At 38.5% G+C, this 25,185-nt stretch overlaps 1 protein-coding gene across 1 annotated transcript in view; it reads left to right on the top strand.

Moving 5' to 3' along the window:
* Window positions 1-801: 801 nt before the first annotated feature.
* Window positions 802-25,185, top strand: part of LOC136874299 (kelch domain-containing protein 4) — a 45,748-nt gene continuing 21,364 nt past the window's right edge. The window contains exons 1-6 of the mRNA XM_067147940.2: window positions 802-996; window positions 3,996-4,166; window positions 15,683-15,918; window positions 18,364-18,530; window positions 18,615-18,764; window positions 19,709-19,927. Coding sequence (XP_067004041.2) covers window positions 883-996; window positions 3,996-4,166; window positions 15,683-15,918; window positions 18,364-18,530; window positions 18,615-18,764; window positions 19,709-19,927 — 1,057 coding nt within the window. The 5' untranslated portion in view covers window positions 802-882. The remainder of the gene's footprint in view (window positions 997-3,995; window positions 4,167-15,682; window positions 15,919-18,363; window positions 18,531-18,614; window positions 18,765-19,708; window positions 19,928-25,185) is intronic.

The following is a 25,185-nucleotide window of genomic DNA, read 5'->3' as shown; positions in this document are numbered from 1 at the left end:
GTTCCTTAGGAAATCTAGAGAAACGATCGTATATTGTATATTTGTTACAAATCGATTCTTAGATAAGAATACCGGAAAGAAAAAGAGAGCTACATAGCGAAGTAAACTGAAGTTAGACTGTACGTTCAGTTTACATGATGCATAGAAATAACTCATATGCCTGATAAACTGAAAAAATTTAACACTTAAAGCCAACTCACCATAAGCAACAGAGTCTGTGAAAAGATTTAATAGTAATGATCTCTTACCAGAGGAGGGGTTACTTTCTCCAGCGAGCATGACTGCAACTCTTTTCACGAAATCGGCGTATACGAATCAGTATGAAAATGATTAACAATGTTAATAATTACCGCCCTTGTAATAGCTGTATTGTGGAAATCAACTAAATAACAGTTGCTTGTAACACAAAGTCAATTTCAATAACCCGCTTGAAGGCATATCCTTCCGTATCCTCCTAACAACATTCAAGCAGTTCATACTAGAGTCGCATAGGAGCAGCACTATGCAGTCTCCTTCAACCCTAATTACAATTGTGTATGCCGTTACCCACCGCCGCCTAGATTAACAACAAAGAGGATATAAAAGAGATCATGGCCAGAGTCCGGCCATGAAGAGATACTTATCTGATGGAGCATTTCTCCTGTTAGAACTAATTTTTATATTACTGAACATGAGTATGAAGGTGACTTCCTGATTTCTCTAAATGATTAACCTAGATCATGAAAGCAGTCTTTTACACCGTTATATTCAAGATTCGATCTGGATAATCATTCGTCAAAGATGTTGGTAACTAACGGAAAGTAGTCAGTTGACAGACGATATTTACATGATGCTGTGAAATGCACGTGTGTTTGAAGTGAAGCGTATACAATTCACAACAAAATGGGCAAGAAAGATAAGGCTAAGAAAAAAGGCAAGGGGGCGGAAAAGACAGCTGCTAAAACACACAAGAAATTAACACAAAAGCAGAAGAAGGAACTGGCAGCTATAGGGGAGGTATGTTGTTTATATATGTTTAGGTAAACATAACCTGTGTACCACAATGTGGACACTGTGGCTAAAAAAAATTTAAAAGTAAAAAAGAACGGCAAAAGTTCAGAACAGCTTACATTTTCCAGCGCCACGCATCAAAAAACCAAAATTGTGTTCACAACCTGTGGAACAAATGGTTTTACGTGGAATGCGAACTGCTTATTTATTTCAAAAATGTTACCTTTATCTGGTCTCGAACCGCAGCCCCTGTTGTCCGAAGCAAGTGACGATGTTGCTCAGTTATTACACGCTGCTAAAATTGTTTTACATGTTTCATCCTGTAGTTTTCCTACCCATAGAGAATGTTTGCTGTTGTGCATATCTAAACATATTTATTTAAACTTTTAAGGCCCCATTCACAATGCAAACGTAACCGTAAACTTAACGACGTAACGTAACCGTAAAATTAACGTAAAATTTGTGGTATTCACAATGGAGGAACGTAACATTAACGTAAAGAGTACACAGCAGCCAATCAAAACACTGCCATGTTATTTAGTACGGAAGTTACGTTTTGGGCTATAACTCAGTTTTATATTTCAATACCTCGATGGAATCAAACAACGTGGTAGCGGAATCCATATTACTTCAAACATCTATTGCTTTGCTCCTGGGAGCTGTGTAGGCCTACGGTACCTGAAAAGGCGATCTAAACAACGGTGCAGAAAATGGCTTCATCCCTTGAATCAAGGAAGTTTATCTCAGGGCGATTTCGGTAATCTACTGTAAGAAATGACCCTCATCAGTTCGTTTAGGACATGCAGATGAAACCTGAACTGTTTGCCTTTCTTACGATTTGCTTCCCCTTTTGTAATAAAAAGAAATGTAAGGTCTCCTTTACCGACATCTATGACCCTATCTATCACACCCCGATGAGATGTTTGGATGATATCGTTTTCGTAAACTAGTAGTCCGTCATAATGTTAAGAAATATACAGGGACACTATTTTATTTATGACAGGGATTGTCTCTCGTCCGTTTGCCAGCGCTGCGAGCTTGTCTCCCGCCATTTATTGTCAGATTTCATTTCTACAGGATATTAATTTCCACCTATTATTTTTCGCTACAGCGTATTTGTAATTATTTTTCCTTCTATCATACATAGCCTATACACAAATATTATTTTGAAAGAGAATTACAGGTGTTTCGTCAAAAGAAGCCATTATATCGTGCACAACACACAATGTTTACCTCTGCTCTGATTAGCTGGTTCTTAAAGTTAACGTAAAATTAACCGCAAGAGCTTGGAGTTTGCAATCCCTTAATTTTACGGACTCGCAGTTAAGTTTACGTCGGCGCATTGTGAATGGATCCATTAGATAAGATGGCCGCTAACTTCTAAGTTAACGTTAATTTTAAGTTTACGTTACGTTACATTTGCATTGTGAATGGGGCTTAACAGTTCTATTATCCCTAATGTCTCGTTCTCTTCAATGCATTAGATTATGGTAGGAAACAAAATTAATTATTTTGACATATGATAACCAAATACTCCTTTGACTACTATCTGTACCCGTAGAAATACTGTAGGCCAACATAAAAGCTTGTTTAGGAATACAGCATAAAATACAATTAATGACAAACAAACCGTACGATTGCACTGCGAAAACCTAATATACTCAGCCAGGTATGTTGCTGTAGCTTTGCTTGCACCTTGACTCCGCATATCGCCATCGGATCTTTACAGCACAAACTAGTACAAATCAGCTGATCTCAGCTCTTCCTGTGCTCATGCCGTCAGCTTAAGGAGCTCTCTCACTGCACACCTCTGAACTAGATGAAACTGGGACTCTACTCTACCAACCTCAGCAGGAATCATGTCCACTGTCTTAAAAACAGAAGGACTACTATTAACAGAGTGTGCTTCAGACCTTGACAGCTTTTGTATGGGATGGCTCTTCACTTGTCCTCACAAGGCTAAATCAATTCCATTTCAGACTTTCTTCCCAAACTGCAAAGTAAATATTAAATGAAATCAAAACTTACTTAAACCTCTGGAGCAGTTATAGTTAGGACTTAAAGAAACATTCCTACAATTATGTTCCAGCGAACAGAAATTGGTCTGAAAGACCCCGTGAAGAATCTTGGTCTAATCACTGACAGAACTCTAACCTGGTCTGAACATGCAACAAAAATCCACCAGCAAACTTTCTACACACTATACTCATTTACTTATACAAAATCTAATTCTACCCATTTTTGATTATGGAGATGTTATAGACAACAGTTTAAACAGCACATCATCATCCTCCTCAATTTTGCACTCCAGTCGCCCTGGTGTGATTCTAAACAGCACACTCAGTACCAAATTACAGCGTGCATACAACGCATGTGTCCGCTTTATCTTCAATAAACCGAGACATGCCACATCTCTTCCTACCTCAGTCAGTTACCTTGGCTATATTTAGAGGAGAGATGAAATCTACACTCTGTCAGTTATTCATAGTGTTCTACGGAGCAAAACACCAGTTTACTTGAGAGATTACCTTCAGTACCTATCATCCAGAAATAGTTACTGAACAAGATCATAACTAACTCCTTGCTAAGTTTCCCTACCTATCACACTACTATTTATAGTGATTCATTCGTTCCCACTACTAAGTTATCCACCTGTGGAATTCCTTGCCAGCTGAAATTAGAGACATTCCTAGTACTCAGCTGATCAAAGGAAGCTGTTGTAAACATTATCTGTAGGCCTATATAAGAACATGATCTATAGCACATATCTAAAATAATTTACTTTCTTCAAGTAAATATTAACTGTAGGAACTGGATGATAAGCTTTTCCATTTAGTGTATATGTTACACAGTTTTAGTATGTTGTAGAATTTAAAACAAATTAAACAGTGTATTATGTTTGGGCATAATAGCAGGCTCTGTAGCCTGAGCCATGCCATAAAAAACAAGACGATAATAAATAAATAAACATGAAATTCTAAATCCATTTAATTCTTTGCTTTTAGGATGATATTGAGAAGATAGTTGCACAGATAGAACAAGAAGAGAAACGAAGGCAGCAAGTTGTTGAACAACTTGTTTCAGCCCCATCAAGGAGAGTTAATTTTACTTTAGCTGCTCATCCAGAAAAAGAGGAACTAATACTTTTTGGTGGTGAATATTTTAATGGTCAAAAGGTAAGCCTAACAATTTTTTGCAATCAGAGGATAAAAACTCTCTGTTGAATGGGATTCATTCAAAGTGCTTCTGTTGAAAGGTAAATATTTAAGCATCATTCGTGAGTGGAGTCCTAGGATTGTTCGAAGGGGACATATGCTTGTGTCAAGTTTCAGTGTTGAAGACTGACCCACACACTCCCTTTTTTCCCATTAATATGAAATATTGGACAACATTTTAACAGCCAGGGCTGCTTGTCATGCAAAATAAAAGTGTAGCCAGTTTGTGTAGTTTATTGTAGATACGCTTGGTATTTGCACAGTACCGGTAGAATATCCTTGAATCATGGTGTTGGATTTATTGATTTTTATGTTATACCTAATCTATGATGAATAATACATCTTTTTAAAACCATGGTGGTGAATCCTCCCCTGCAAACCATGTGACCTTTCCGCGGTGGGGTGTCTTATGCATCCCAGTGATGCATATAGCCGAGCTGTAGGTGTAATCATAACGGATGGGTATCTGTCAAGAGACCAGACTAACGAATGGTTCATCAAAAGTTGTGTAGTAGCTTTCCGGCATTTGCAAAGGTGCCAATCTGGATGATTGACTGATATGGCCTTGTAATAATATTTAATGTGGCTTAACTATGTTGATACTGCTGTACAGCAGAAAGCAACAGGAAACTGCAGCCATAACTGTGTAGTTTATTGTAGATACGCTTGGTATTTGCACAGTACCGGTAGAATATCCTTGAATCATGGTGTTGGATTTATTGATTTTTATGTTATACCTAATCTATGATGAATAATGCATCTTTTTAAAACCATGGTGGTGAATCCTCCCCTCTCTCTCTGTATGAATGATCTACTGCTGATGGCTTCTTCCTGGGTAAAATATTCTGGAGGAAATGAAGTCGCCCATTTGGATCTCCAGGTGGTGACTACACGAGAGGGGGCAATCATCAGGAAGATGTATACCGACATTAAATGAGTTGGAATGTGGAATGTTAGAATTTTAATCATTGTGGTAGGTTAGAGAATTGGAAAGTGGAAAAAGATACATTAAATTTAGATGTTCTTGGTATAAGTACATTGGTAGGAAGAGCAGGATTTTTTGGTCTGATGACTATAGAATAATCAACACAAAATCAAACGGGAAATGGAGGCATTGGTTTAATAATGAATAAGAAAATATGGAAGCGGGTAAGCTAGTATGATCAGCCTAGTGAACAGATTATTGTTGTCAGGATAGATACCGAGCCAATGCCCACCACAATAGTGCAGGTCTATATGCCTAATAGTTCAGCGGGTGATGAAGAGATAGAAGATTTAATACAGTATGTAAAACGAGATGAGAATCTAATTGTGATGGGAAAATGGAATGCAGTGGTATTTCCTGATACTGCTGGTACGTAACACACTGGTTAATCAGAATATTCCAGCTATTCGATCCCTACTCTGACCCGCTGTTTTGAATGAGCAGTGTGCGCATTTAAGGCAGAGGTTCACTTAGTAGTAGTAGTAGTAGTAGTAGAATGATCTGGTCTAGAATTACAATTTACGCATATTCCAAATTATAGTACCACAATTTTCCAGCTCTGGAACTTTGGATTGTTAGATCGGAAGCGTTAAAATTGTTCGTTAACAGTGAGAAAATGTGTGGTTTTTCATTTGATCAAGTATTTCGTATGAAAACATTGCTTTTAATCGTGTCATTCCTACTGATGTCATTATAATTTCAGTTGGGAAAACTACTCAGACAGTCTTTCTGAGGATGTAAAAAGGCAGGTGGAGATTGAGTGCCTGCCATTGTAATGAAAACTCCCCAACTTGATTGTGACTGATGGTAGGCAAGCGGGCCTATCGTTACAATGAAATGAAAATTCCCTAATCCAGTCGTCATATGAGAAGAGACGTTTGGTGACTTCTCCGTCGTGTTTCTAGTGGTAATGTTAAAAATTATGCAATTTAATACAATCTTGCTCACAACGTGAACACTACCTAACCTAGAATTCCGTATACAATGTAGAATTCTGTAGCGAAGCACGGGTACATCAGCTAGTATGTTGATAAAGCAGTTTGGAATTAAATGAAGCTAAATGAGTTGTTTAAATACCATTAGCCAACCAGATGATATTCGATCTCCAAGCTTTGAAAGAAAAAAAGCTGGGTCTGTTTGATGCATATTACGCCAGAAACTTGCTTGTTTCTGTTGAAACCATTCCAATATGGGTCTATCCAGTTCTGCGTAGATTGATATTTTCATTATTTTCTGCTTTTACAAACCTCTAGATTACTTCGAGCTGCTCACAAAACTTATTATTTTGTCTTTGTTTTTCCTTATATCCCGGATTGTTGTTTTCCTCACGCCTTAAGTTAAAAAAAAAAAGTGCCATATTGAACTGTGCTTTTCAAGTTTGTGCACTATTTCCAGCTTCTGCTCTATCGATTTATGTTTTTTGAACATTGTTCAGTACTAACAGAAACCAGTGAATACCATAGCTATTTGCTTTACGTCGCTCCGACACAGATAGGTCTTATGGCAACGATTGGATAGGAAAGGCCTAGGAGTGGGGAAGTAAGCGGCCGTGGCCTTATTTAAGGTACAGCCCCAGCATTTGCCTGGTGTGAAAATGGGAAACCACGGAAAACCATCTTCAGGGCTGCCGACAGTGGGGTTCGAACCCGCTATCTCCCAGATGCAAGCTCACAGCTGCACGACCCTAACCGCTCAGCCAACTCGCCCGGTGAAGACCATAGCACTCTGTACTGTAGGCACACTCATATTAAACTGAACTGAACTGAAACTCGGTCAAGGCCTTTACTCTGTACATCAACTGTTTGAACATTAAGGGGCTGTGAATCACTATTGTGATGTACAATAAGTTTTAGTGTTTGGAACTCTATTTTTAGACCATCAAAAGTGTACTGTACTGATATACAATGGCAGAAAATGAAATCCCAACATCAAGGAGTTGTGCTAGATAAACAGAATTCGGGAGGCATGTTTGCACCTCTGAACGATGATGCCTATTCACATTTGTTCACTAATCGATGAAGATTGGTGCTAGTAACACTATTATGACCTTGCAAAGCAAATTTACTTGAAATACGCGCTGTACACTTCGTGAGCGTTAGTAATCATCTTGTGAGTCAAACATACCTCTAAGGAGATGAAGAAGGCAATATCAGTAGCTTACTGAGTTTGAACGAGGCCGTTTAATAGGGCTACTAGAAGGTGGATGTTCTTTTCACGATATTGCAGAAAGACTTGCTTCGGTGTTAGCAACAACGGTGAGAGGAAGGCACTGTCTCAAGAAGACCATGGTCCAGCTGCACAAAGGCCATTACGGAGAGGGAAGACCGCCGTATTTGCTGCAGGCTGTGGTGAATCATACTGCATCTGCAGCAGCCATTAGAGCTTCAGTTGGTATCAGAGTGACGCAGCAAACTGTAACAAATCGATTACTTGAGGGACAGCTCCGAGCCAGACATCCTGTTAAGTTCATGCCACTGACTCTGAATCACTGCCATCTGTGACTTCAGTGGTGTCAAGCTAGAGCTCATTGGAGGGCGGAGTGGAGATCTGTTGTGTTCTCGGTGAGAGCTGCTTCCGTCTTCTTGATGTCAGTGATGGATGTGATGGTAAGAAGGAGGCCAGATGAGCAATTGTAACCAAGCTGTCTGCAGTGTCATCACACTGGACCTACACCAGGATTTATTATCTTGGGAGCACAACAGGAGCACTCCCGTTGTTATCCCAAGAACCTTTACAGCAGATTTGTATGACAGACTAGGATTGAACCAGTTGTGTTGCCGTTCATTCACAGTATTCAAAGGGGTGTTTTCCAACAGGATAACACTCATCCTCATACCGCTACTGTTACTCAACATGCTCTACAGAGTGTCAACTAGTTGCCTTGGTCTGCGAGATCACCAGACGTTTCACCCATTGAGCACGTATGGGATATTATGAGATGACAAATCCAACAAAACTGTTGCTGATTTGACTGACGAAGTGCAAGAGGCATGGAACTTCATCCCACAAAATGACATATGTCATCTGTACAACACGAAGTATGCAAGTTTGCATGCTTGCATTCAAAATCGTTGTGACTACACTGGTTATTAATGTACCACCATGTCGCCTCTCTTCTCGGATATACTGTACTTGAACCTGTGACCTGGAAACTTTAATCAAATAAATATGTTACCTAGAGAATTGCCGAGCCTAAATTGTATTCCTCTAAATTAATATCATCGTGATGTTGGGATTTCATTTTCTGCAAGTGTATTGATTCATGAAGAGGCAGAAGCAACAAGCACTAACTTGGTGTATGACACTGTGTTTACCCAACAGCTCTCTACCAATTGATACGTACATACATACATACATACATACATACATACATTACTTAGTATAGACTGTTATGTCTTACAGCATTCAGTCTGCAGGCCTTTGTGAATTAACTAAGCACTCCACAATCCTCTGTTTGCAGCTAGCTCTGTGGCCTCTTTAGTTCCAAACCTATTACTGTATCATTAAATTGGTAAAAATGTAAGTCTATCTATAGTTGCCTTGATCTCCCTCTGATTCTCTTATCCTCCATGTCTGATTCCATTGTTGTCCTAGGTGATCTATCCTCCTTCATTCACCTCATATGACTCCATCACCAATACCAATTGATCATTTTGCTACATTAAAATTAAAGAGTTAAAAATGGGATCACCCTCAGAACTCATATGCGAATATCCTTCTCATTACTCCTGACTGATGCTACTCACTTCACGTGAAATCACCAGAGGCGAATGCTGGTCATGAAGGTCAGGCTTGCTCTTCCATTCGTAAAAGTTGGTGGGGTGGGACATGCATAGTTCTGAATGAATAAAATTTATAAACCCAATAATCGCTAAATCACATGAACATTTTAATCATCGGTTACATGAACATACATTCAAACTTGTTACGTCACACCTTCAAGAATGGCCAAAAGAATAATAATCAGACACATTTTATAATTATTAACAAATCATGACAAGCCAGTGATTATATAATTTAAAAAAGTAAACGTCAAATTATGTACACAGAAAAATTGCAACTATTTATTAGATCTTCCTACTTAAAAACAAACTCTACTCTGTGGCTTCTCTTTACAAAACCATCAATAACTTCATCATAGAAAGAGGACTGTAATCTAATTTTTGCAAGCAATCCTTTTTCAATCGACAACATAGCTAATGATGATAGCCTCTCCTGACCTTGAGTCGATCTGCAATATGTATTAATGCATATCAGTGTTAAAAAATAACGTTCTGCAGAGGATTTAATAGCAGGAATTGTTGCTACAAGTTTGATGAGCTTGAAAATTTCTGGCATACCCATGTACAATTTATTAGTATGCATAAACTGCATTAATCTGAAACACTTTTCTGTTTAAAATCAGAAGATGAATACATCACACTTAATTCGGTTTTTAAGCAAACAGTGTCGAAAAATGACCCATAGGTCTTTTCTAGGGTAGTAACATCACTGTCTGGAAACCTATTTCTGTGCTTCTCAAACAAATCACAATCCAACAGCGAAAAGAACACAAATTTCTTTATGCTTTTAAAACGGTCTCCTATTTGGACAAGTACATTGTCAATAATTTCATTGAATAGACGTTTGTATTTTGATTTTTCCGGTTTATCACTAATTCTTCGATTTTTAGAGCATGGCTGTCCTCCATAAACATCAATTTCAGTATCAACATGTCCATACAAATTATCAAAATCTTCATCTCTCATAGACTGGATATTTAAAAAGAGGTCCTCAATCTTCTTGCCACAGTACTGAATATCCAGACTTTTTGTTGTAAAATATTGAACACAGTATCGGAGAATGAAAAAATCTTGGAGAACACTGCTAGCAGAAATCTAGTGTTGAACTTAAGTAAGAAGAACAAAAATCCTTGTACTATCAATGTAGTGTCTTCATCCCAGTCGTATGAAGTATCCTGTACATGTTGAAAGAATTTCACCAGCGTATCATAACATTCCTTCACAGTATTAAAAGACGTGAAGCAAAATTCCATCTCGTTGGTGCTACTGTTGGCAATTTCTTCTTAACAAAATCTCGAAGAGCAACTGTTCTCTTTGTAGACTTTGAAAAAAAAAAAAGCAGCAAGTCCTGGCATTGTTTGGAAGAAAATTGTACATTCTTTGATTTTTGAAGCAGACTGCTGTAGTGTTAAATTCAATAGGTGGCTATAACAATGCACAATGTCGCATATGGATGCTGGTCTTGAAGTAGTTTATTAAGCCCGTTCACATGACCTACTAAGACAGCAGTACCGTCATATGTTTGAGTCACAATCTTTTCCTCACAACTAAACTCGTTTAAAATAGCATGAACATGATTTAAGAGGGCTCCAGCAGTGCGATCTTTACTAACGTCACCAAAACCAAGAAACCTCTCTTGAATTTCACCACTTTCGCCTACAAAACGGAGTAAAGTAGAGAGTTGTGACTTATTAATAATATCAGATATTTCGTCCAACATTATTGCCACAAAAGTTGTTTGTTTAAGCTCCTCCTTTATTCTTCTCACAATTACTGAACTTATTTCTGCTATTAAATCATTTTGGATTGCAGACGACGTCCCTCTAAAAATGGTGGAGTCTTTCAGATGAGCTGCCAGAAGAGGATCATATTCACTTATAATTTGTAGAAGTTCGATGTAATTCCCTCTGTTTACGGAAGTTGCAGACTCGTCATGTCTGCGAAATGGTAGTTCCTGTTTTGCTAAAAAACACACTGCATCGATCAGTCGTTTAAGTATGTCACGATTTTTCTTTACCTTTTCATTATGAAGTTGGTCACTGATGCGTTTCTGTTCATCCAGCTGGTGGTCGATCCTTGTATGGCCAAAGCAATTTAATTGCAAGAAACGCTTCATATGGTTTTCAGATTTCTCATGTCTTGTAATGGACAGTGTCAAGGTGTTCAAATTGTCAAAGCCACTTTTACACCATACACCGTTATCAGCAGAAAATAGTAAACACGGCCAGCAAAACAGTCTATTCAGTTTCTTGGACCCTGTCAACCAGTGCGTATTATTATATTGAGATACAGAGAACAAACGTACATATTCTCTATTTTTCCCCCTGTGCTGTATCTTTAAATCTGGCAGCGCCGGACAGGGCCTGCCATTCTTAATAATGTCTGTTTTCTCTTGGATAGTCCTCCGAGAAAATGGATTTGATAACAGGCTGTCAATAATGCACGGTTCGGAACCCATTGCAGCACGTCAAATCATTCAGAATAGATGATCAGGAACTTACAGTACACTACTCACTGACACAACACACTAGATCTGTAGCTCTCAGACCAGAGCTTCCAACTACACATTACAAACGTGACAGCTTGCAACCGGCCTTGGAGAGAAGAAACCTGCGCGCGCATACATTTCTTGCTGTGTCTACAGCTCTGCTGAAGCTCCTAAGACACGAGTAAGCCTCGCTGGACTCACCAAGATATATGCAACATGCGATTTGTATAATGCAGATCTATTACAGATACGGTACATATTGTAATTTTTTTTACTCGCCTGCTTTAGAAAAATATTGTGCTTGCACAGCAAGCATAGCATGCTTGGAGAAATCGCCCCTGGAAATCACAGCAATTTACAGTGCAGTTTACTCTTAAACTTTTTATATATAAATTCATCAAATTCCTGGCAACACTTATATTAATATCAAATAATTTCTACTGAGTATCAAAATAAAAAATAACTGAGTAAGTTGACTACACAATTTGAGTCATGTGCTGTGAACTTGCATTCAGGAGATGGTGGGTTCAAATCCCACTGGCAGCAGCCCTGAAAATTGTTTTCTGTAGTTTCCTATTTTTACAACTCGCAAATGCTGGAGAAGTACCTTAAATGAGGCCATAGCCACTGTTTTCCCAATCCTAGCCCTTTCCCATCCTTGTGTTGCCAAACACCTTTGATGTTTTAGTGTGACATTAAACCACTAGGAAATAAGAAAGAGAAAAAGTAAGAAATTCACAGAAACACCACAATGTTCATCCAAACTTCTGACTGTGACTTGCATAAATATTTAAACCCTTCTACCTGGAAAACACCTCTCTCCAAAATTACTGAGTTCATAATCTCCCTACTTGATACTATTTATGGTTGTTGATTTTTATTCATTATTATGGTTCATGATGTGGGTTACTATAGTCACGTCCTAGTTCGTGAACCATGAGCAACAGCTGAGTGGCCTAGTAAGTGGTCCTTAGAGTCGGGATACCAGTTGCTATGGAATGTGAGTGGGCATCTCGGACATATTCTGTGTCATGGTCCTCCTTGTGCTTAGGCAGCTAGGACTGTCAATCTACTGTGGTCCCTAACCTGTTAGAGGAGAGATCCTCACTGGGAGTATGTGTAAGTAAGGGTAGGATTCTGCTTCACAGAATTTTCACCAAGCACATTCAGAATGTTCTAAGCAAGCCTCGGACCTATGGGAGTAACGGAGTCCCACTCCCACTCGACAGGCGAGGGACTCTTTGGAAATAACTTGGCGAACGAAATGGAATTCGATGGGTAGCTATAAATATTCATAGGGCTTATAGAAGAAAGAAAGTAGAACTGGCAGAGTCAGCAAAGAGGCTGCTTCTGGATGTGTTAGGAGTTAATGATATTCGGGTAAGGGGAGAAAATGAATAGGAGATTGAGGAGATTATAAAGTGTACCTGACAGGTGTTAACAAGGGAAGGGCAGAGTGTTGCATAGGACTTTTCATCAGAAATACTATTGTATGCAATCTCAGGGTACCCATTTTCTGGAAAAACAGGGAGAGCACAAGGAAATTAAAATGCAGAAAATATACAGGGACAACACAGCAAAATGACTTGTCACATCTTAGTTAAGCTTTCGATCTAAGACTGGACCCAAATGGAATGATTGAACAAGACTGATATGTAGACACTACGCGAGTCATACGCAGCAAATAGTACTTTGAGGGAAAAATGCAGACAGTGTGAGTGGATTTGGTAGTGAAGAAGAATGAATGAAAAAGACATACTTCCGCTAACTGCTCAAAGTGGCAGTACATGAGGCATGCAACATATCTAGTATTGCAGTATGGAACAAAGGAACAAATAATCTACATTATTTAACACAAGTATGTACATAATAAATTAAGAATGAATATCAAGACCCTTCAGCCAGAAAAGCGCTGGAGCTGATGCTTTCATGAACTCTTCCCAAACACCTGTGAATCTGCGCTTTGGACACTCCCGAATGATGTGGTTCATCGTCTGATCTTGGGCTCCGCAGTCGCAAGTAGGTGAATCTAGCCATCCCCATTTGTGCAGCGTTGCTTTGCACCTACCATGACCAGTTCATTCGCGGTTTAGTTGGCACCACATAGCTCTTGGTAGATCAGTTCCTGGAACATGCTGGGAAGGATCATCTAATTGGATTTGGCGAGATGATGAAAAATCTCTCCACCCTTCCTTCCAGACTTTTTTGATGTTGAAAGGCCCTGGCTGCTTAATAATGTTATCATACCAAATAGGCCTCCTGGATTTCAGACGCAAGTTAGTGTGGTGTGGTGTAGCTTACAATTCAATGTTAATGATAACATAATTCCAGGTCTTCCTTCTGACATTTTCTCTGAGATCACAGAGAATTCAAGGCAAGAAATAACTCGCCTTTCAAAATCATGTTAAGTTATGCTGGCAGGCCAACACTTCACCACGTTTATCCTAATATTTCTTCCAGTGTATGTTCCTGTCTTTCTATAGGTAGGCCAGCATAAGGTTGCACATGACAGCTACGCAAAATGTTAGTCATATTGGTCACCCGGAGTGATGTTGCCACCATAATAACAGCTGATTACATGACATGGTTAGCTTTTAGAAGCATGCTTTCAGTTTCATCACTATGATACACGATACAGATGAAATAGTCCGACAGCAATTACACTTTCAAAACACCGATTAAAGTTGTAACAAAATATATCCTCACACAAAATGATATTGGATAAATCTACTATGAGGTTCTTATTATTGCGGTGTTACAAAATACAAAAGAAATTGGCCAACAAGAATCACACTTTAAATACACCAATAAATGTTACAGTAATATATACTGATGCTATCACGATAGGTTACATGTAAAATCTATTTAATTTATAGAAATTTCTAAACCTTATTGTTTTTACCTGATACATAATGTACATTCCACAACTTGATCTGTAGGAATAGAGGAACAGCCATAAATAAAGGAACAGCCCTGTTGTAAACCACTTTTTTTTTTTTTTTTTTTTTTTTTGCTTTACGTCGCACCGACACAGTTAGGTCTTATGGCGACGGTGGGATAGGGAAGGCCTAGGAGTGGGAAGGAAGCGGCCGTGGCCTTAATCAAGGTACAGCCCCAGCATTTGCCGGGTGTGAAAATGAGAAATCACGGAAAACCATCTTCAGGGCTGCCGACAGTGGAATTTGAACCCACTATCTCCCGGATTCAAGCTCACAGCTGTGCGACTCTAACCGCATGGCCAGCTCACCCGGTTGTTGTAAACCTCATGAGTTCTCTGCACTAATTCACATGCCTGACTATTACGGGAAATCCTCGACGCAAAGGATTATCACTACTTCATGATTCATCACTAATGGTGTCATTGTTTCCATGACATCACACAGTACTAGTTTTAAAAGAGAATTTCACAATTATCTCACAAAGAACGCAAAACTATCCATCTTTCATAAACGTGTGAACCACACATGAGTATGTGCTAGTGACAACAGGCAAAATGGCAACACATCAGTATGGTAGTCAGGCTACAATACTTATAGATGGCACCTCTATACTAGCCACTGCCAACAACAATCAGATGAAAATTGCTCATCTTTATTTTGCAACTAGCTTGAACTTTACATTAAACAATAAATTCTTATATATTTGTAAGGAAATAAAAGGTTATAAGCACTATACAAAATTGAACGCGAACTACCATGTATATGTGAGGAACTATATCCAAAATTTAAAAATAATACATTTGTCACCATGATTGATGGGTGATATTTCCTGTTTACTTTTTGCAGTAATGTCAACATGAAATACAACTGTCAAGTGCAACATTACATGGCTCACCTATAGTATGTATGACTTCTTTTACAAGTAATATTTTAATGAATTTCATTGTTAGAGTCCGTATTGATGGATATGACTTCTTGCTTAATTAAGGGTTTTTTTACTAACCACCTAATCAATACAGTATTTAATATTGAATAGGTGGTTAATAAAAAACCCTTCATTAAAAAAAAAGCATGATATTTGATCTTGTATAGATATTAGCCGTAATTTCAACAGGACTGTTTATGAGATACTGAGGTAAATCTTTGCTGCTTACACAATTAAGGTACTACTGTATACCTGGTGGCAACCAACACTGAACTGTTAATACCCATATGTGATGGAAGCCTATACTTAAAATATATTTTAAGTAGAATGTAATAGATGTGTAATTCATATGTTCAAGACTTTTCTCTACAATGACCTCTTCTTCTATAACATCCCTCGAAATGAATGGACCTTGGTTAAAGCTCCTGGAGGCCCACCACCAAGGTGTGGTCATCAAATGGTGGTATTATCAGCAAGTAAAGGACAGCTTTGGGTGTTTGGAGGAGAATATGCCAGTCCTACTCAAGCTCAGTTCTATCACTACAGAGATCTGTGGATGTATTCCATTGTTAATAAAAAATGGGAGAAAATAAGGTAAATATACTACATCCTGACTGTGTAACGTTGGTACGTTAAAAATTCATTTATCACATCAACGTATTAAATTTTGTCTGGGTCTATAATAAACATAAAATAAGGAACTAGTCAATGAACTCCAAACTATTTGGCCGCATTTTTTCTTGTTTGTAAAAATCTGCTCTTCTATAACTTTTGCTGATCCTTTATTGATATAATAATAATTTTTGTTGATTTGATGGTCTGAATTGGTTAAATTATATTGTAGTTTCTTCATGGGAACTCAGTTTTATTAATAATATTATTGTTTTATGTTCCACTAACTACTTTTACAGTTATCCAAAATGCCAAGGTTCCTGAATTTTCTTCCACAAGAGTTCTTTTGTATGCCAGTAAATGTAATGACATGAGGCTTACATATTTGAGCACCGAGCTCAATAGCTGCAGTTGCTTAAGTGTGGCCAGTATCCAGTAATCGGGAGATAGTGAGTTCGAGCCCCACTGTCGGCAGCCCTGAAGATGGTTTTCCGTGGTTTCCCATTTTCGCACCAGGCAAATGCTGGGGCTGTACCTTAATTAAGGCCACGGCCGCTTCCTTCCAATTCCCAGGCCTTTCCTATCCCATCCTCGCCATAAGACCTATCTGTGTCAGTGCGACGTAAAGCAAATAGCAAACCATTTTCACACCAGGCAAGTGCTGGGGCTGTATCTTAATTAAGGCCACGGCCGCTTCTTTCCCATTCCTAGGCCTTTCCTATCCCATCGTCGCCATAAGACATATCTGTGTCGGTGCGACGTAAAGCAAAAAAAAAAACATATTTGAGCAATTTTAAATACCATCAGACTAACCAGGATTAAATTCACCAACTTACCCAATTGAAAGTTTGGATAGACCTACTATAGAATATAAGTTTGAGAGAACCATGAAGTGGATATGATCAACTGAATCCTGAAAGTCAATTACATAAAAATGTAGTATAGAATCTTGATTATGCTCCCCATAATCCAGAGATGGTGGGATCTTGTGAGTCATTTACTTTTCAGTTTGATAGCAGATATCATCATCATCATCATCATCATCATCATCATCTTGAACACCTACAGTTTCCCGGGTGTGGTGAATGAGCGCTCTCCATTTATTTCTGTTCATCTAAGCCTAGATGTCTTCTTCCATAATCTGCTGCAAATCCAGACCTTGTCTAGCTAGATCATTTCTAATTTGATTCATTACTCAAGTCTTATCATATGATATTTTCAGTTCTGCGTTTCTTGCAGTTTCTTCGAGCTTGTGTAATATCTTCTTACCTTGATCTTCTGCTTCATTTAAGATCACTATATTATCGGCAAAAGTCAAACAATCCACGTTCAGGTAGTCTTTCTTATATCCTAGCTGTACACCACTCATGCCTTCCTTTTGACTTTCTGTTTTCCTTACTCTAATTATTTTCTCTAAGACTAGATTAAAAAGTATCGGTGAAAGGCCATCACCCTCCCTTAATCCCGTCTTGACCTTCTTGGAACCTTACTTTAGATGTAGTGTTGGTGAGTGTTTCTTTGATCAGAGATCTGGTCTTGTGATCAACACCGAATTCCTCTAGTATGTATGTTGAACAATGTTTGTCTATCCACTGAGTCGTATGCCTTCTGAAAATATACAAATGCCATGATTACTATTTTTATTATTATCATGGTATTTCCTACTGTATGTCCCGTTGCATGAGGTCCTCTATCCTGCTATGTCTTCTCCTTTTTACTCAATCTTATACGTTTTCTGGGCTGAGGTCTGTAACCCGCATGTCTTCCGTGGTGGAGTCCATCCACCATTTCATTGGTCTGCCACGTGGACGATATCCTCCAGGAAAACTGAAGGGGCACTTTTGCATAGAACTGCTGTCCTGATGCATGACATGACCATACCATCGGAGCCTTGCTTCTCTCACTTTTTCTGCAATTGGGGTCACACCTAGTCTCTTCGCACCTCTTTGTTTGTCACATAGTCATAGGATGGCTAGTGACCCTTGATATGCATAACATGCCACATGTCGTGAGTTGAACGATTACAGAATTGGGTGAGATGGTAGATATTGGTTGCTCCTCCTGGCTCATCCAGCTAAATGTATAAGTCTCGGTAGTGGCAGTATTTTGCGGCTGCTAATGCTCTCTTAGCAGACTGTTTCAGTATGTGATGTTGATGAAGTCCCACTTCAAGTTCTGTGGTCCACCCGATCCTGAAGACTAGTTTTTTCCTCCCTGATTATCACCATCATCAGTTATAGAACAGTATTATTTTGAGAGATTAACTTGTTCAGTTCTTCCCCAAAAAATGACAATGTGATTTTGTTGTTTAAAACATACATTCTCTTTATCAGGGTATGGAATCCTTAGTAATAATATTGTAGAACACAGAATGCATTAAAACTAAAGCTAAAATAATATTTTCTTTTTCTCCGTTTTCTCTTTCAGTGCTCCTGGTGGACCATCTGCTAGAAGTGGGCATCGGATGGTCTGTGTAAAGAAACAACTTATTGTTTTCGGCGGATTTCATGATAATCTTCGAGACTACAAGTACTTCAATGATGTATATGCATTTAATTTAGAAAATTATACTTGGAAGAAACTGGAACCTACAGGTGAAGTTTACCTTACTTTTTTGGTATAGCATTTCTACAGCATAGTTCCAAAATATCATTTTATATGCTCATGATTTTTTATAGGTACTCCTCCACCACCACGATCCAGCTGTATCATGGCAGCCTTGCCTGATGGAAGGGTACTTATTTATGGAGGCTACAGCAAGGAGAGAATCAAGAAAGATGTAGACAAAGGTTGTGTTCACACTGACATGTTCCTGTTAACTCCTGAAAGTGAGTAGCAATTGCTTGCTGAAATGTAAAATGATTTTGCAGTTGTTACATATTTTTCATAATGGTGATGAATACTGTTTCAGATGAATTAGTGAATATTCAAGATAAACTTAAATATTATAACTAAATGGTCCACCTATTCAATACAATATATAATTTATTATAATTAGTACATGTTTCGTCCCCTAAGGGACATCATCAGCTAATAATAAATTTACATTAATATATCAGAAATACAAAATAGATATTATTAAAATTGGAAAGACACATTAAAATATTGATATATGGTTACGAAATTTAAAATAAGATCTTCAAAATTTTGTTAAAATTGTAAGTCATATGATAGATAAAACAGTTAAATTGTCCATTTTACTCTTGTTGATATTCTTAGAAAATACCAGTTTTGCTTTATAAAATCTTAAATGATCAATTGTTGTAAATAGCACACTTGATTTCTATCTCTTGATGAAAGATTTGTTAAAACTTTAATATTTATTCCTTAGATAGTATAATATATTGAATGCTTCAGAATTTAAAGTCAGCTCGGGGCCGTAGTGGCAAAGTTCTTTGTGGTAATGGATATAATTTTATCTGAAATAAAATAAAAAGATAAGTGTAAGTAACGTGACATGGAAGAGGAAATTAATATAATGTGATAAATGTCGTAACCATATATCAATATTTTAATGTGTCTTTCCACTTTTAATAATATCTATTTTGTATTTCTGATATATTAATGTTAATTTATTATTAGCTGATGATGTCCCTTGGGGGACGAAACATGTACTAAATATAATAAATTATATATTGTATTGAATAGGCGGACCATTCAGTTATAATATTTAAGTTTATCTTGAATATTCACTAATTGATTATAGTCAATACGGGATTAGTATTACTTGAAATGAAGCTGTTAAAGCTTATCACTTGTAATACTGTTTCAGAGCATGATACTACAGGTCTGAAATGGAAGTGGGTTTCTATAAAACATGCTGGCTCGCTTATGTCTCCACGCTGTGGTCTGGGTATGACTGTTGCGCCTGGTAACAAACTGTATACATTTGGTGGTGTTTGGGATGTGGAGGAAAGTGAAGAAGATATTGCAGGAAAGTTCTTTAATGATCTGTACTCATTGGATTTGGAGAAGACCTCTTGGAGACAATGTAAGTTCATATATGCATATGATTTTTCTCTTTTACAAACCCATTTTCCTCTGTAAAGTAGTAGTGTCTTGGTCCACATTTGTCAGCAGCCATGAAGGCCTTCTTTGTTAAATCATGTATATGTACACATGTAAAGGACTGAAAATTAACAGAAAGGCTCAAACAAGTGCAAATCAAGTCATATATAGAAAGATGGATATTTATCCTTGTCCTTTCTCTTCCTATACTGGTTATATATTCTGTATATCCTATTATGTGTTCCTTTCATTCCCTGTCTTTCAGTATATGATTTAATTTGCATTTCTTTGTTTCTTTACAATATTTACATTGACCTGCTGGGTTTCTTTTCCCCTTTTGTGTCTGTCCTGTGTTCCTAATCTTTTACCACTTTTCTCTTCCCTTTCCATGTTTACCTGGCTTTCTTCTTATCCTGCACTTCTCGCATAAAGACTGAAGATCTGACAAGATGGCCCCTTAATGAGTGTTGATGTCTGCCCTCCTGATAAAGCTGGGAAGCAAAACGAGCTCATCAGAGACTGATAAGAAATGGATGTAGAAGAACTGGGATTGACAGGAAGAAAGCCGATCTATGTGAAGACAGAACTGTATGAAGATGTCGAGATTGTTCTTGTACTTTTGTATTTTCCAATTCTCCCTCTTCTCACAATGACCTGTGTCAGTGTGTTTATCCTGTAATGTGTTCCTTTCAGTGTTCTTATCTTTCTGCACAGCCAAAACTGGTTAGGACGTTTTTGTGGTGACTGAAAAAAAAGTAACGTCATAAAGAGGGAACATGCTAAAAAATGAAAAACAATTACACTGTTAAATTTAAGGTTAGGTTTGAGCGTAAAAATAATTATGATGAAAACAAAGAAACAAGTGTTTATAATTATAATTAATGAAATAAATAAAGAAATAATACATTTTAAGATCACCAATGTATTAAAACATCAAGGAGAAACGTCCTTAGAGACGCAAACTATACAAGTCGCTTACAGTTATGTTTAAAGTTATTGTAGGAATGTCCAACATCTGGGCGATTTGCACACGTTTCATGTGTGGTTTAGCATTCGCCTTCCTCAGTAAACCTTAATTTTCCATCATTTGTAAACTAACTTTCTTCTTCTCCCTAACTGAATGTCCTGCAAACTACTATACGGAAGTGCAGTAGGCCTAATTTACGTGCGTTGTTACGCAATTCACTCACAAATGTAAAATTTAAGCACCAACATGTCATACAAGCTACTGTTGCGCGATCCAAACAAACACACACCCACATCAAAGACTGCCTTGAGACTGACACTCCCTGCAGCTGTAGGCTGACACGCTACCATGCTCTGGTGCCATGAAATTAAGTTCTCTACTAAATCCTTACCCAGGCCAGTCGTCGCTGGAGCGTCGTGTACGCAACGTGGCCGGGAATGCTAATTTACAAATGTGCTAAAGAATAACATAAATGTGCTGTCCAGGTTTCTTTAGCGTGTATTTAATAGGACATGGACTGGGACTTTGGAATAATGACGTAATAACCAGGGAGACATGCTAGAGAGGGACGTCTTAACCAGTTTCGACTGTATAGGATTTGGTCTTTATAAGATGTACTGTAAGGGATTTTGTACACTTTATAATTGTACAACCATTTTGTGACAAGTGACATCCATGTATTCGAAATCTTGATTTGGTCTGTCAGATACAAGGGATGCCAAAAAGCTATCTTAGAAATAACTCCCATTATTTCACAATAGAGCTGTTAAGACTAATTCAATTAAATAACATCAAATGGAGAGGAAATAAAATGACTTGAGAAACATTTGCTCATCATCATCACCATCATCATCATCAATGGTCACATTCTGCCAGTTGGCAGGTCTTCTCATGGTCTACCCCTCCTTGTTTCCCAGTCTTCAGCTTATCTTCATGTGAGGTTGTATCTTCTTCCCACTTTAATGTTGTCTACCAGCTGGAACCTTTACCTTCCTCTCGCTCTCTTTCCGTGTACTGTCCCTTCCATTGCATGTGTCATCAGGCAATCATCAAAGCTGTCCTAATGAAGAATTCCTGAGAAACATTCTCCCCACTACTGGAGGTTTAGGTATTAAATAGCATCAAGTACTGCAAGAGGAAACTAAATATAACATGAGATGCCTCATTTGTAGGTAAATAGGTCTCAAGGCATGATATGTGAATAGCTTATTCACTGATACCTGATGGTTATATCAATGTATTATACACTTGTGTTCATAAAAAACAGAACACCTTGAAAGGCTAGAGACAGGACATTAGTATGTTCTGCAGAAATGATTAGCATATCAGTCACCTAGGTTCAGCATGTGTCCTGTTGCCTAGTAGGCACTGTGTCCTCCTTGAGCACTGATAACTTGTTCTATGCATAATGGCATCGACGCGTATAAGGCGCGAATGGCGTCCTGGGGTATAGCCATCCATGCTGCATTCGCCTGGCTCCACAGTTCATCTTTGGTGGTTGGCATTGGGTCACAGCGCCACACCCGTCGTTTCACCATATCCCACACATTTTCGATTGGCGACAAGTCCGGTAATCGGGCGGAGCAGGGCAACAGTCTGACATCCTGTGACAACAAGAAGGCGCGTGTTCGTGCAGCAACATGTGGTCGCGCATTGTCCTGCTGAAATATGGCGTCTGGGGTGTCGTGCAGAAAGGGTATGGTTATGGGTCGCAGGATGTCATTCACGTAGGTCAAACTGGTCACAGTGCCCTGGACACGCACCAGCTGTGATTGTGGTTGTACCCAATGGCACCCCACACCATAAGGCCTTGAGTTGGTGCTGTATGTCTTGTGCGAATGCAGTCAATGTGATGCCTCTCCCCCTGTCTACGGCGAATCAAAATGCGGCCATCATTTTAAAAACAAACAGAACCTGGATTCATCCGAAAACACTACCTGCTGCCATTCCTATCCCCAGTGAAGTCATTCCATACCCCATTGCAGTCTAGCATGTTTATGCACATTAGTCAAAGGTAGGCGGAGAAGTGGACGACGCGCTGGTAACCCAGACTATAATAAACTGCAACGGACTGTCACTCCTAATAGTGTACGATGTGTTACACTGTTGCGCCAGAACTGAGGTGGATGCAGATGTGTCCTGCAATGCCATTCATATGAGGTGTCAATTTTCGTTGGGGGTGGTCTGGGTGGTGCGACCAGACCCATCTCGTCGTGTTCTACGGCCATTCTGTACATACCCTTTGCACTGCTGTCACACTTTGTCCCACTCAAGCAGCAATTTCCCTGATGGATGCATCACGTTCTCTCCTATCAGTAATGCGCATTCGTTCAAACTCACTCATTCGATGGTACAGTTCTCGCATACGTATGCGAGGCATCCTTCACATCTGCTCAAGTCACACTGATCCATTACCTTATGTTTATAGCAACAATGAGAGCCGCAGGCATATTTTACCAGTCGGTGGTGGTGCGCCGAGATATTGATGTGGACCTTGAACCTGAGGGCTGACATGGTTCAAATGCTAATCATTTCTTCAGAACATACCATTGCACAAGTCCTGTGAATATGAACTTCCTATCTCTAGTCTTTAAAGGTGACCTGGTTTTTATGAACATGAGTGTAGTATCCTGACGATGGATTGGGCACTCCTGCATTACATGTTGTTGTACCAGTCACGGACCTGGCATTATAATACGAGTATGAACTGTTAATTGAATTTCAGTCTTGCTCATGGCGAATTTGCTTTCCAGATATTGTTGACTAGCCATTGTTTCATTTCTGAGGTGCGCTAGCCTGTTGTTGTCGTCCCTTTCCTTCAGGACTTCCCTATAACTCACTTCCAACAGGGTAGTTTACAACTGCTTGTAGTAAGCAGCACCCTACAGTTGCTGGATCGAACACTGTGTTCTGCTTACTGAACCTATTTGTTTCTGGGAGCATTTGCATACTGAACACATCTTGTCCATAATCACATAACGACTGACACAGTGCACAGTTACGGCGAGGCATTTGATGATTTTGCATTATCTATATATTAAAAGAGTTTATAAACAGCTTTGGCATATCCGTCCGTCAGTTCTACTGGACCTGTTTGCTTCATTCTCTCCAGAATTATCTGCCGGTGAATCATGATTCATTGACAGGTCTCTAAGTTCAGCCAACTTTGAGTAATCATAAAATCAAATCATTAAATGATCACTCCAATAATTGTAGGCGAAGGCTTACCCTAACCCGCAATACATTCTATACTTAGCAGGTTGCTAAGAGACTAATACTTTAAATATTTTGATATACGAATATGTGATCTTCATCCTTAGTAATGCCATTGCCTGCAGCCATGTTTGATTACTACCTGTCAAGCCAGAGATATATACTTCCTCTGATCATGGAAGAATACTATTCTCTGCTAGATACTCTGATTCTCTAACATTTCTCATCTTCCAAATATATTCAACAGATGGCAGAGCATCCCTAATAACTTTCAAGCTGCTAAGAGAAAACAATTATATGTATAAACAGACCCCATCATGACATACACCTTAGATATTATCTGGGAACACCTATCGAAGGATAGCCTAGCTGCATTGGAAAGAGTGAAGGCCATGTATCTTAAAAAAAGTTCTCTGCCTGAGAAAAAGCGCTCCTTCAAGACTAACCTATGAGCTCAGAAGACAACCGTTCTAGATAGAAGAACTGTGATTAAAAATACCATTGTCTTCTATGACACAATACCAAGCTTTACATGAAGAACTGCAGGATATAAAAAGCAAATATTTGGATAGATTTTTACCAAACAGACGGCATGACGACGTCAGAATGGATGAATTCTGACTATGGACTGCAGCATACAATAACGTGCTTCTTATTAAATGTTCATAAAACCATTGGAAAGGGTAGGCAAAACGATTTGACTACGACAGGCATATCAAGACGAGTTATCTCTGACCTATTTACAACGAATGCTGTGGAGCAGCACGGGTCCTCTAGTTTTATTTAAAAGCTTTACATGCCTACAAATATTAAAACTTAAAAAACTTTTAATTGAGCCATTTTGTTAGGGCATCTTTTGTTTTGTTTTTTGGAAAAGGTCATTTTATTCTAGTTTTTTGTCATCTTTAGCATTTTTGTCATTTTTATCAGATTTGAAGGGGTTTTTTCTTTTCAATTCATAAAATTATAAGCTTCTCTTTCCTGGAAACCAAGCATATCTGAAGCAATTGTTCCTACCCCTATTTTTCAAAGTTTGTGAAATATGGACTTGTCCGCACATG

This window comes from Anabrus simplex, chromosome 5 (assembly GCF_040414725.1).
Source record: "Anabrus simplex isolate iqAnaSimp1 chromosome 5, ASM4041472v1, whole genome shotgun sequence".
NCBI classification, from domain to species: Eukaryota; Metazoa; Arthropoda; class Insecta; order Orthoptera; family Tettigoniidae; genus Anabrus; species Anabrus simplex.
This window is presented reverse-complemented; position numbering and strand designations above follow the sequence as displayed.